The sequence below is a fragment of the Taudactylus pleione genome, unplaced genomic scaffold (assembly GCF_031769625.1).
Source record: "Taudactylus pleione unplaced genomic scaffold, aTauple2 ptg000702l, whole genome shotgun sequence".
Lineage (NCBI taxonomy): Eukaryota > Metazoa > Chordata > Amphibia > Anura > Myobatrachidae > Taudactylus > Taudactylus pleione.
The window spans coordinates 1,078,718-1,091,757 of record NW_028285104.1 but is presented as its reverse complement, the minus strand read 5'-3'; the positions used below and the strand labels follow the sequence as shown (position 1 = coordinate 1,091,757).

Here is a 13,040-nt window from a genome sequence, read left to right as displayed (position 1 = left end):
TTGCTTTCACTATACAGTACTTAATGACTTTCCTTTATCTAAATGTTTCAGATTTTTAACATCCACTACCTGAAATGTACATTGATGACAAATGACAGCAATTTAACCAAATTCTAACATACAACTTACATTTCATTATCTTTGTGTTTTTATATTAAGATTCCATTAAACCTGTAATGCAAGGTGCTTTCTTAAAGTGCTAATAATACTTTTCACAAACTGTATATGTTTTGCCTGCTACACACCGTGTCATCCAGTGCAGTTTGGTCATACAAGTAATTTGACAATTTGGATGTGGTTTGGACTGTTACTTGGATTTCCTCGTTTGGTTGAAGAGTTATCAGGCCAAGAATTCCTGTAGTTTTAGGTGGAGAACCCTTTTTACTATCTCCTACGTACATACACTGCCCTTGCTGTAGGATTCTTTCTGTAACTGTAGGGGAAATTGATTGTCATCAAAGCTCTGTATCCTCTCTTGATGTGTGTTAATGGACATGTTAAAATGTTTAGATATTGGATAACATGCACAACAAACTGTTATTTTCTTCAACATTATAAAGCTGGGTACACATTAGACGACATGCACGATACAATGTCGCTCACAATTTCCCTGGACAAATTATATTGTGCATACACACTGAGCGATTTTATGAACTACCAAACGATATACTTCAGTCGTTAAATACCACCTAATTGTTGGGTTTCTGCCTAATTTAAATACTGGGCAGGATTTTCAGGAGTGGGTAAATAGACGGGGCCATTTTACCTCTTTGAATTTATGCTCTGTGGCTAGTGAGGGTAGGTTTATACACGCTGAACCCTGTTACATTGCTAGATTGCTCTGCTTTGTTTTGGCTTGCCTTAACAAATTGTGTCTACTTCATTATCTTGTGATGGATCCTTTTCCCTATCGAGTTATGACATCATATGCTGCAGCTGTGGTGTTAGCTGATAGGGAGAGGGCCCAGAATAGGAGACGCTTTAGATCAGTGGTAGCCAACCCTGGTACTCAAGAGCTACCAACGGTGCATGTTTTGCAGATCTCAGAATCACAAGGGATATATTTAGCTCCACCTGTGGATCTTTTCAAATGTGTTAGTAATGAATACACCTGTGCACCTGCTAGGTGCTCTGGAAAATGTGAGCTGTTGGTAGCTCACGAGGACCGCGGTTGGCTACCCCTGCTTTAGATCAGGCTGGACGAAGGAGTGGCTGCTGCAGAGGGGTTCTCTCTCACATACCACTGCTTATGGAGATCAGGAGAACAATCCTGACTACTACCGCAACTTCCTGCACATGGATGATGCCACCTTCCAGGAGTTGTTGAGTCTGGTGACTCCCTACATCTGGAGGCAGGATACTAAGCTACGGAGGGCCGTACCAGCTGAGGAGAGGCTGATCGCTACCCTGCGCTTCCTGGCAACTGGCAAGCCCCTGGCAGACCTGAAATTTGGCTCCCTCAGCGCCCCTCAAGCTTTGGGCCTCATCATCCCAGAGACCTGCAAAGCCATCATTACCATCCTCAAGAAGGAATACTTTAAGGTAAGCAAAACACCACACTTTAATTTCTTGTGAAAAAATGTTTTGTTTTGTTTTTGTTAACTTTTTTAAAAAACAAAGCTTATTGTATATGTTTATATAAACCTACATACAGCTTCAAAGGGTAATTATAAACAATGTTTGCAATAATTGTGTGCATTAAAGTTTGTAACCATTGAACCATCAGATGTCATAGAATTCAATATTTTCAGTCACACACCAAAAAATCTGTATTTTGGGATATTCCGTATTACGGAATTCTCCATATGGGAGGCTCAACCTGTATACAGTGCTTACGTTCTGAAGATGGTGAAAACATGTTTAATCTAACAAGATTGTCATATAACATTTTTTTTAAATAAATAACAGTATAAACATACACATTTGTCTTATTATAGTGCAAATATAAACCAAAAATAAAAACATATAAAACTATAAATTGTAAGTGTGGATCTGCCTGAGTTGGATCCTCCATGTCCAGCATTGCAGAATATATTCCGCTAGAACTGCTTGTGGAGTAAGTGGGTGGGGGGGCTGAAGGTTTGTTGGCGCGTGAGCCATCATGCCTGTACTGGAGGGTAAGGTGTGTGGGGGCTGAGGGATTGTTGGTGCGTGAGCCATCATTCCTGTACTGGAGGGATAGGTGGGTGTAGTGGGATGGGGCCTGGGTTGTGGCTCCACTAGTATTTTCTGTGCAGTTAATTGCCCACTTAGGCCACGCACCACTGTATCATACACCACTCTTTCAGAGTACAGGTTTTGGTCCTAGTCTATTTCCTGCATGTGACAAGCTAGATGGGACCCAAGAACATCAAAGTTGTCGAGGGGGGGGGGGGGTGGTTTGGGATTGAAGAACTTGCTCGGCGTGTTTGACGAAGTGTTCTGTTGAAGTTGGAGTGGTTGGTTTGGGTGGTGTCCACCTTTTCTTCTTGGCAGGTGGCTGGGGTATGCTTATTTCAGTATGCAATCGGGAAGCCGACTGCCTAAATACCGGCAGCCGGCTTCCTGACTGTCATATCCCGGCAAGGTTGAAATGCCGGGCGTCTATATGTAGACGCCCGGCATTTCCCCGACGCCGGGAGACCGGTGCCCGGCATCCCGATCGTAGTGATGCCGGGCGCTGCGAGCGGATAGCCGCGGGGGGGGGGGAGGGTTAGGTTTAGGGCTCCCAGGGGGGACTTAGGGTTAGGCACCCCCCCGGGGGACTTAGGTTTAGGCAGCGGGGAAGGGGGTGGTTAGGGTTAGGCACTTAGAGGGGGATTAGGGTTGGCACTTGGGGGGGAGGTTATGGTTAGGCACCCCTAAGGAGGGTTAGGTTAGTAGATACTCACCTATCCACGATCGGGATTTCCAGCGCTGTCGGGCTTCCGCTGCCGGGATCTCTGCTGATGTCGGGCTACCGCTGCCATCCGGGGTTGATGTCTGTAGAAGAATAAAGTTTTAGAAAAAGACATGATGTATTCACTGTATAGTTCTTTTCCATTCTAGTTCCCTACAACAGTGGCGGAATGGAAAAGCATTGCTAAGGAGGTTGAATCTCGGGGGAGCCATTGATGGTAAACATGTGAGAATAAGCCCAACAGTGGATCCTTTTACTACAATTAAAAGGGATTCTTCAGCATTGTTATGATGGCCATTGTCACTGCTAACTACGAATTTCTATTTGTGAACGTTGGCAAGAATGGCTGTGCTTCGGATGGTGGGTCCTTTAAGCAGACTGCTTTCTACAAGAGGCTCATCTCCAAAACCCTCAATTTACCGTCTGAAACAAAGCATGTGCTTAATTATGTGTTGATGAGGCCTTTGCACTACACAAACATATTATGAAGCCATATGCGTAAAGGGGACTAACCAAGGAGAAGTGTATTTTCAACTACAGGCTTTCAAGGGCACGCCGTATTGTGGAGAACGCGTTTGGCATCCTAAGCAATCGTTTCAGGATCTTCCACACCGCTATCAACCTAAAGGTGCGTATTCACTTAGCGTCTGTGAAACGAGTGCACGATTACGACATTGTAATCGTGCAGTTGTTTCACAGTCTGTGATGTGCCTACACTGAAAGTTCAGTAATTCAGTGTAGGCACATCAATGATCCCGAACATGGGCAACCTGACGACGTCGTCAGGTTGACCAGCAAGTTCGGGAGATGATAGATGTTAAAAACGACCAGCGGGCGCGATTTGCTGGTCGTTTTTGACTTTAAACTGCCCGATTTGTGCCCGATTTTCAAAAAATTGAACGATAATGATGTCATTATCGTTTAATCGCCTGGTAAAACCAGGTAGTGGATATGCACCTTAAGTGTGATAGATTGGGTTGTCTTGGCATGCTGTGCCCTGCATAATTTTCTGAGGTGGAAGACCAGCCAACAAAGTATAGCTGTGCCAGATGGCCCGGAACACATCGACGACATGGATCGGTGGTATTCTGTGGCTGAATCAGGGATTCTACAAACTGTCTCTGGATGCGCAAAACAGGTCAGGGAGGAATACCTGACCTATTTTAATGGAGTGGGGGCACTGCCATGGCAGGAAGACTGCATAAAATAAACTGAACGTTTTACATGGTGTTTATACACTATGGGGTATATTTACTAAAGTGCAAACCCAATTGTTCTCCACATCACTGTTGTGGCTTTTAATGTATTCCACCAATTCTTGGTGGGACAGGTTTTTCTTGGCCTTGTTCGAGCAGTCCTTTGCCTTAATTCGCCAAAGGCACTCTTTCTCATGTACATGTCGATACAGCCAGACCAAAATTTCCGGTTCTTTTCCGTAGCCATATTTGTTAAAAGATTGAAAAAAATATTAACTGTGTACCATGTATGAATACTGAGCTTTTAACACAAAAATAAAAAAACGTAACTTAAAAAAAAAAAAAAAAAAGATATGTAAACTATAAATTGTAATACCAATGGTCCAACTGGAACTGATGGAGACATTGTTGGTGCAGGAGCCATCATGCCTGTACAGGGACACTTTAAATATTTTTTTAAATGGTTCTGTTTTATAATGTTATGTTATATGTTTTAATGTTGACCTTGCTTTAATGTTTAGTTATTTTTTTTATTCAAGTATATAATAGTTTAGTGATGTTTTTAGAAATAATTTGCAGGTTTTTTTAATGTGTTAATAAAGATTGTAATCGTTTAGTGGTATGTACTATTTTATGTTTTCAATTTTTTAACTTATTGTGTGACACATTGGTTGCTAGCAATGTTAAAATATTGGTGGGCAGCAGGGCTGAGTGGCATACGTGTGGCAAATATTGGTGGCCAGCAGCGTTAAAACATTGGTGAGTAGCAGGGATGGGTGGTATACGTTTGGCACATATTTGCGGGCAGCAGGGTTGGGTGGCATACGTGTGGCATATATTGATGGGCAGCAGCAGGGTTGGGTGGCATACATGTGCACATATTGGTGGCCAGCAGCATTAAAGCATTGGTGGGCAGCAGGGTTGTGTGGCATACATGTGGCACATATTGATGGCCAGCAGCGTTAAAACTTTGGGTAGCAGGGATCGGTGGCAAACCTGTAGCACATATTTGTGGGCAGCAGGGTTGGGTGGCATACGTGTGGCACATATTGATGGGCAGCAGGGTTGGGTGGCACATATTGCTGGGCAGCAGCGTTAAAGCATTATGGTGGGTAGCAGGGTTGGGTGGCATACGTGTGGTACTTATTGGGCATCAAGGTTGGATGACACGTGTGGCACATATTGGTGGGCAGCAGAGTTGAGTGGCATGTGTGGCACATTGGTGGCCAGCAGCGTTAAAACCTTGGTGGGCAGCAGGGTTGAGTGGCATACATCTGGCACATATTGGTGAAGAGCAGGGTTGGGTGGCATGTGTGGCACAAATTGGTGGGCAGCAGGGTTGAGTGGCATACATGTGGAAAATATTGGTGGCCAGCAACATTAAAATCTTGGTGGGCAGCAGGGTTGGGTGGCATACATGTGGCACATATTCGTGGCCAGTGACGTTAAAACATTGGTGGGCAGCAGAATACAACATTGGTGTGCAAGTGGGCAGCACTGTATACATACCAAAACAAGCAGATTCTGTTCCAAAATCCTGGATGCTCTGACGCTCTCTAGTATCGTCCACTGCTGCCAGCAGCCAGCCCGCAAAATGGAGGAAGGAGTGTTCTGGGAGTGGCTCTGATGCCGTCCACACCAGACAGGTCATGAAGACATATAGTTTGTCGTTGGTAGCTTACACACTGCATAATTTGCTTCTAGTCCTTAGCGACATTTTCGAAATTGAGTTGCGTGTACAGACGGCAAAGGATATCACTAGCGACCCGCAGGAGCACGCATTGCTAATGATATAGTGCGTACACACTGAACGATTTAAAGAATTTGTCGTAATGATTGGTCGTTATCTGCAAATTTGTTTAAAATGTCGTCTAGTGTGTACCCGGCTTAAGAGAGCCTATTTTTGGATGTTATTCGCCTATGTCTAGACTCCTCCTTAGCATTATTACTAACTTTCTTAGGCTCTTTCCAATTCTCAAATGGGTAAAAGTTATATACTGCATATTGCAGTAGATTTTACCACAATATTCTGCTTTTATAGATTTTTCATTCAAGTATATTAAGTTATGTTTTGATGGTGATTAATTGTTAATACAGGGGGTGATTAAATTGTTTTATAGGGTGCCTAAACAAATAACCGCCTGTCAGTTGTGCATAGCCGCGGTGAGACACATTTCTGCTTGCAGCTTCCTGAGATGGCTGAGATTTTTTTGGGTGCACAACGGCGCCCAAGCAGCCCACTTATCGCACATTTCTGCTTGCCACCTCAGGAGGCTGCACGCAGAAATGTATCTAACCACATCTATGCCCACCCCAAATGGAGCAACAATTGAATTGCTCCGTCGGGCTCTTATTAGTTTAGGCGCCATAAATAACCATAGAATCGCCCCTTATATTTTTTGGTCGCTTATACGATATAAGGCACTGTTTGTTATCAATGTTTATATTTCTCCCTCTGATTTTGTTTGATCTGTTGTCTACATGTGTGTTTTTCTGTTCTCTTCAATGCATAAGTCTGCATCATGGATATTTTCTCCTTGCAGTACACTGTGTTGAATTTCGTTCCAAAAAACTTGTTTGAACAGTTCCGAAGAATAGCCAATTTCTATTTTCTCATCATATTTCTTGTTCAGGTACGTTATTACTTTATCATACTGAGGAGTAATTTATATTCAGAGTTCTTCAATAAAGACATTCTATATAAATTAGTACTCAAGTACTATAAATCTCTGAAACATATTTTTCAAATAATGTTACAATTATTCTGACTGCAGTTGTTTATAATGTGCAAACATTGGCCATTTTAAGTCACATTTGAGGTATTTTACATTTTTGGGGTATTTTATTATCCTCCCAAATGGAATTCTAAAATAAATTTCCACATTTGGACTTGGTAGAACCAACAATATTGAAAATTCAAATTGCCTACTTAAAGTAAATGCAACAAGTCTAGCGTTATGTTTTTCTTCATATTCATGGTATCATGAATGTTTCCCCCCCCCCTTTTTTTTTTCTTTTTAATACACGATATCTGTCTTTCTTTTGTTAATATTTTGAGCACAGGCGAGTTACGCTGTGTGGTTAAACAGTATTTTGTTTGTATTGTTTCAGCTTATGATCGATACTCCAACAAGTCCAGTAACAAGCGGACTTCCGTTATTTTTTGTTATTACTGTAACAGCTATCAAGCAGGTAAATGTACTTGTATCCTCAAAATAGCCTTTGTTCTACAACTAACCTACCGTTTCACGCTGTATCTTCTAACTTACTACTATAACACTTTCACAAGATTAGTTTTATGTTTATTGTAAGGCAGTTCGATAACCTCTGTAAAGGAGTTTATGAATAGCCTGACTTGTTGAATTATGCAAAAATAGAAAAGATGTACTGGAAGATGGCCGCTATCTAATGTCTAAGAGTAGAGCATAAGATAAATAAAAATGAAAACAACTCTTCTCTTAGACGTTACTGTAACTTGTTTCATCGTTGCTCATATGTGAAAATGATTAAAAAAACAACATCATAGTGTAACCTTATAGTAAACCAACAAACAAATCTGAATGTGCAGTAAGACATTGAGATGCTGAGGATAAATTTGGGTTGTGTATCACCCTCTAGTGATATACTTACAGGAATGGATTCCTGTTGCTGATGTCGCCTCATATGCAGTTCACTTAAATATATGGAAATAGAATTTTCCAAACATAGGCTGGTATCCAATTAGCCCTAATATGTTTTTGGGGGCGTTAAACAGGGATTTGTTTTATTTTTTCCGCCCTACCTTATTTGTTCGGGCGAACAAATAGGATAATTCAGCTGAAAGCACATAGTGACAAGTTCAAGAAACTATGTGTTTTCGCCATTGTGAAACACAGCACTTTTCAGGGATTATTTTTTGGGAAACATCAGGTCCCCCCAAAAAAAGCCCAGCTAAGCGCTGGCATCGCGCCATATTTCGGGGCTATTTGGATAGTCCCCGGGGGATCCATTAGCATCCATAATTTACCACTGCTAAGTAGATACTGCCAATAGTGTGATACTCTCAAATAAACAATTTATTATGTACAATATAAAATCTTGTATAAAATATATATCATACTAGTGACCTTCCCTAGTTTCGCACGGGAGCAATTTCATCTCGCCACAGCCCCTTGCATTTCATAACCTATCACAACAGTCACCTGCATCTCACCACAAACCCCTGCTTTTCACTTCTGCTCCCAGCATCTCACTAGTGTCACCACAACACCCACTGCTGCTGCCCTGCAGCTGGCTGGGACCCAGCCACTGGGATGTGGGATGTGCTGGAACGTACAGGTTCATCATGGATGAGAGTTTTGTGTTGCAACTACTGTAAGCATTATCAGCAGCATGTCCCTGGGGTTGGGGAACCTGTGCATTTTTCCGCAGCCTCCATGCGCACCCCACCCCAGCTGCTGAACATGGTGATGAGCAATGTCCTCTTTGTACGATGTACCCAGTATTTCCTGGGCTTTATGTTGTGCTTCCTCGCCATGGCGACCTTGTCCAAAAACAGCGCTGACTTCCATAGGAGGTGCCCTTCTGTTCACTGAGGGCGTGTGGCTGAGCAGGAAAACCACGCTGGAGAGGGAGCACTTCACCGTGGAGGTGTGGTGGTCAGAGTTCATCTGCAGGTGCAGCGTAGGGATGGACATCGGAATCCGATGGTTACTAACCATCAATGTTTTTTTCTGATGGTAGTTTTTACCATTTGATAGTGGTGGTCCAATGTTTGCCACCATTGAATGGAAATCATTTGATACTGTTCCGATGTTGTTGGTTTTTTTTTTTTTTATATTATTCCTGATAGCTATGCCTCCCCTGCCTCCTTCCTGGCTACTGTGTCTGCATCAGGGCATCTTCGTGGGTTCTTTGGAGGCTGTCTCACTCTGCCTCAGACATGACCCTGCTCAGTCCCTGACTCCATCCACTTTCTAGGCTGCTGCTAATCAACAGGGCACATTGACTCTCTTAGACAGTGAGAGCCAATGAGAGAGAGCAACCCTGCAGCAGCAGCATTCAGACACTCACATGCACACACAGCACAACAGGGTTTTCTGTGACTTGCTTCATTCCAAGCATCAGTTTCAGATGCTCTCGTGCTGTTTCAGCAGCCTGGCCAGTTTCTATACAGCAGTTTGGTGCAAGATTTTTTTTTCTGTGACTTCATTAAAATTGTCACTGCTCGGCTCCCTTTTGTCACAGATAATGGTTCATACATCTAAACCTGCCTCAACCAATGCTGTACAGAGTAGTGAAAACCCCATCAAATTTGCCCTGTGGTTCAAGAGATTATACTGAACTAACCCTAAACTGGGGATTCTATTATTTTATTTTTATATATATATGTATGTGTGTGTGTGTGTGTGTGTGTGTGTGTGTGTGTGTGTGTGTGTGTGTGTATATATATGTATATATATATATGTGTGTGTATGTGTATATATATATATATATATATAATTTGAAAAATACAGCGCTCACATCCATCCCTTAATAAAGTCATTCAGCAGGGTGCTCCACTAGGGAGAAGGGCCAAACAGGTACTCCAATAAATATCCAAGGAGGCTAAAAAAAATAGCCAAATGAGGGCACTCACCGCACTAAGAATAATGATTCAATCGGATTTATTCAAATAATGATATTCCACCATCAATGTAGTCGACGTTTCAACCCCTAAGGGTCATTATCAAGACACATCAGCACTGACAAATATCCAGCATGTTGACAAAAGGCCTTTTGCCTTTTGTCAACATGCTGGATATTTGTCAGTGCTGAAGAGGGAATCAGCCCGTAGATGTATTTGATGCAAAAAGACTCCTTCATGGCTTAATTTACTGCTGTGCTTGCAGGGCTATGAAGATTGGCTGCGGCACAAAGCAGACAATGAAGTCAATGGAGCTCCAGTTTATGTGGTCAGAAGTGGAGGCCTTGTTAAGACTAGATCGAAAAATATCAGGGTATGTATACTGTTTAAAATAAAATGCTTAAAGCTCTTTGTTATACTGTGTTTTGAACTACAGAAAGAAAGATTGGATAATGAAACGCTATTTATTAACATGTATATAGCATCAGCATATTCTATTTTACAATATGTTTGTTTTTTATTTCTTGTTTTTTTTCGAATTGTTTTTAGGTAGGCGATATTGTTAGAGTAGCCAAAGATGAGACTTTTCCTGCGGATCTGGTGCTTCTTTCGTCAGACAGAGTGGATGGCTCATGCCACGTGACTACGGCAAGTCTGGATGGGGAAACAAATCTCAAAGTATGTTGTTGTCATGTACAGTTTTACTGGCTCCATTTGTATTTCCAGCAAGACAGTTTTTGGCTGTTTTAATATTACATGACAATACAGATGTGTTCTCTTGTATCTTCGCGCTGATGCGACAAATCGTGCAAAAGATGGCGCAAGTCGCCGTCCGCGACTGGGTAAGAGTGCTACATTTGCACCTGTGACCCATAGGATTTAATGGTGCGAACACGGCCTGTCGCATGTGTGCGCCGCAAGACGCATGGCGTGATGCGTTTGACACGTTTGCTGTAAAAGCAGCAAAGATGGAAGAGGACACATCTGTATTTAACCAATCTGTCTATATTGTTAGTGGTTTCCCTGAAATGCAATAAGTTAATCTATTCAGCCACGGAATCCATATGATGTACCGGCGGTCAGAAGACCAACAGCGGCATCCCGTTGGCGAAGATCCCGACAGGGACTGGTAACCTGACCCTCCCCCCGGTGGTGCCTAACCCTAATTTCCCCCCGGTGTTGCCTAACCGTCCCTGGTTGGTGCCTAACCCACTCCGGCAGGTGCCTAAACTTAACCCCCCTATCCCTGGCCTAGCTCGCATACTTGCCTTCAGGATGCCGACGTCAGTACCTCGATTCCTTCGGGATGCCGGCGTCTGTGTCCTGGCGTCCGTCATCCCGTCTGCCGGCATCTTGACTGGATCAGACACACATGAATCAATTAAAACTAGCATGTGTTTTTAGAAAATAAGGTGCATTGACTAAAGGTGCTGACATGTTTCTTCTGAATAATGAGGTTTTTTTTTTAATTACATTTATATTCTCCACCTTTTTATCTTTTAGATTTGGATTCTAATTGGTAATAAGAATAAAGTGTAATAAGTAAACTTCACAATAATTTCGGTATTCATCTAGTATACAGAAGGTTTACTGACTTGGATACAGCCCGTGATGTAGAGACTTGAGCTACAACCAAAGGCCCCCATACATCTGCGACGGATCATTGCGATGTAGTGATCCTGTAACCTGGCATCGCAGGATCGCTGAAATCCAACATGTTGGATGTCACAGATATGCCAATCACAATCAAAAAATTATTGCGATTGACAGATCGGTTAAATTTAACCTGTAGAATTTCACCGATCCTGCAACGGATCTCGGAACATCGATGGCATTTCTGACCAGTGGATCGGCGTTTCCAATCCCATCACTACATCGCGACGATCTGTCGCAGATGTATGGGTACCTTTAATACATGGATCACTGTATAGCTGTTATTGTTGTGGTGGTTGTTTAATATTACTATTGTTAATATGTTTCATTTATAAGGCTCCACAACATGTCTGCGGCACCATACATAGGGGTATGACTGTACACATTTACAAAATAAAAAAAATAAAATTAATACACAATACAAAGTTTTGCTATGAATAAACAGCTACAAGTTAAAAGTACATAACCGTACGCACAAGTAAAGACAATCGTGAGAACAGGGATCATACATGGACACAGATGTGCAGAATAATAAATGTATGGATGCAATAGTACAATAAATCACATGGCAACAGAAACAATTCTGCATAAGAAAGGAGGATGACAGACATAAGGTAGAGGTCCACTCCCATGAGAGTTTGGTGAATAACTGAATTGTAAACAAACTCACAATTAAAAGACAAGTCCCAGCTTAATTATTTACTTACCCATGTATCAAATATGGTAAGCAGAAGCATTTAGTCACTGTGTGCCAATAGCTCTGGAACCTTGCAGCAAAGGAGTCTACCCGAGCCTATCCCATTGAGCTCAGTAAGAATGCTTCTCTTGAAACTTTATGGAAGATGCATGGACAGGGCCCCATTTCCCACATTAAAAGAAGGATGAGTTATCAGCAACTTCAGTTTTCTAGTCAAGAGAACCTATCAAATTTGCTATATGTTGAATGTGGGTAAGAGAACTGTCACCTGTCAAATAAGAGACTGGTGGTGTAGGTGCAGGCGCTGTCTATTTCTTTTATGAATGTTTATTCTAATAATGTGGTTTAAGATAAATACTATATGTTTTCATTATAAAGCAAGATTGTCTGGTTATGTAAATGTTAAATCAAATGTTTTTTGTTCATGTAATACTGTACATCTCTTTTCAGACACACACTGCAGTTGCAGAAACAGCAGTTTTACAGTCTGTTGCAAACCTGGACACATTAATAGCAGTCATAGAATGTCAGCAGCCTGAAGCAGACCTTTACAGGTAGCCATTTTCAGACATTAACATCTGTTCTTAAAGTAGCTGAATATTAAAATATCAGCAATACCTCTTTAAATTCAGCTAATGTCATGTGATGTCTCATGTAGACTTTTTTTTTTTTTTTCATCATAACGGTGTAATGGTTAGCATTACTGCCACACAGCACTGAGGTTGTGGGTTCGATTCCCACCACGGCCCTAAATATGTGGAGTTTGTATATTCTCCCTGTGCTTGCGTGGGTTTCCTCCGGGTGCTCCGGTTTCCTCCCACACTCCAAAAATATACTGGTAGGTTAATTGGGTCCCAACAAAAATTAACCCTAGTGTGTATGTTTGTGTGTGTGTGTGTGTGTGTGTGTGTGTATGTGTGTGTGTGTGTGTGAGCATTAGGTAGGGAACATATATTGTAAGCTCCACCAATGAAGGGACTGATGTGAATGGACAAATATTCTCTGTAAAGT

At 42.0% G+C, this 13,040-nt stretch overlaps 1 protein-coding gene across 4 annotated transcripts in view; it reads left to right on the top strand.

The window, feature by feature from the left end:
- The window catches only part of ATP11B (ATPase phospholipid transporting 11B (putative)), a 156,068-nt gene that overhangs the window by 43,410 nt on the left and 99,618 nt on the right, over positions 1-13,040 (top strand). For all 4 annotated transcript variants that reach the window (XM_088456371.1, XM_088456372.1, XM_088456369.1 and 1 more), the window contains exons 3-7: positions 6,618-6,707; positions 7,186-7,266; positions 9,945-10,052; positions 10,229-10,357; positions 12,480-12,583. In XM_088456371.1, coding sequence (XP_088312497.1) covers positions 6,618-6,707; positions 7,186-7,266; positions 9,945-10,052; positions 10,229-10,357; positions 12,480-12,583 — 512 coding nt within the window. The remainder of the gene's footprint in view (positions 1-6,617; positions 6,708-7,185; positions 7,267-9,944; positions 10,053-10,228; positions 10,358-12,479; positions 12,584-13,040) is intronic.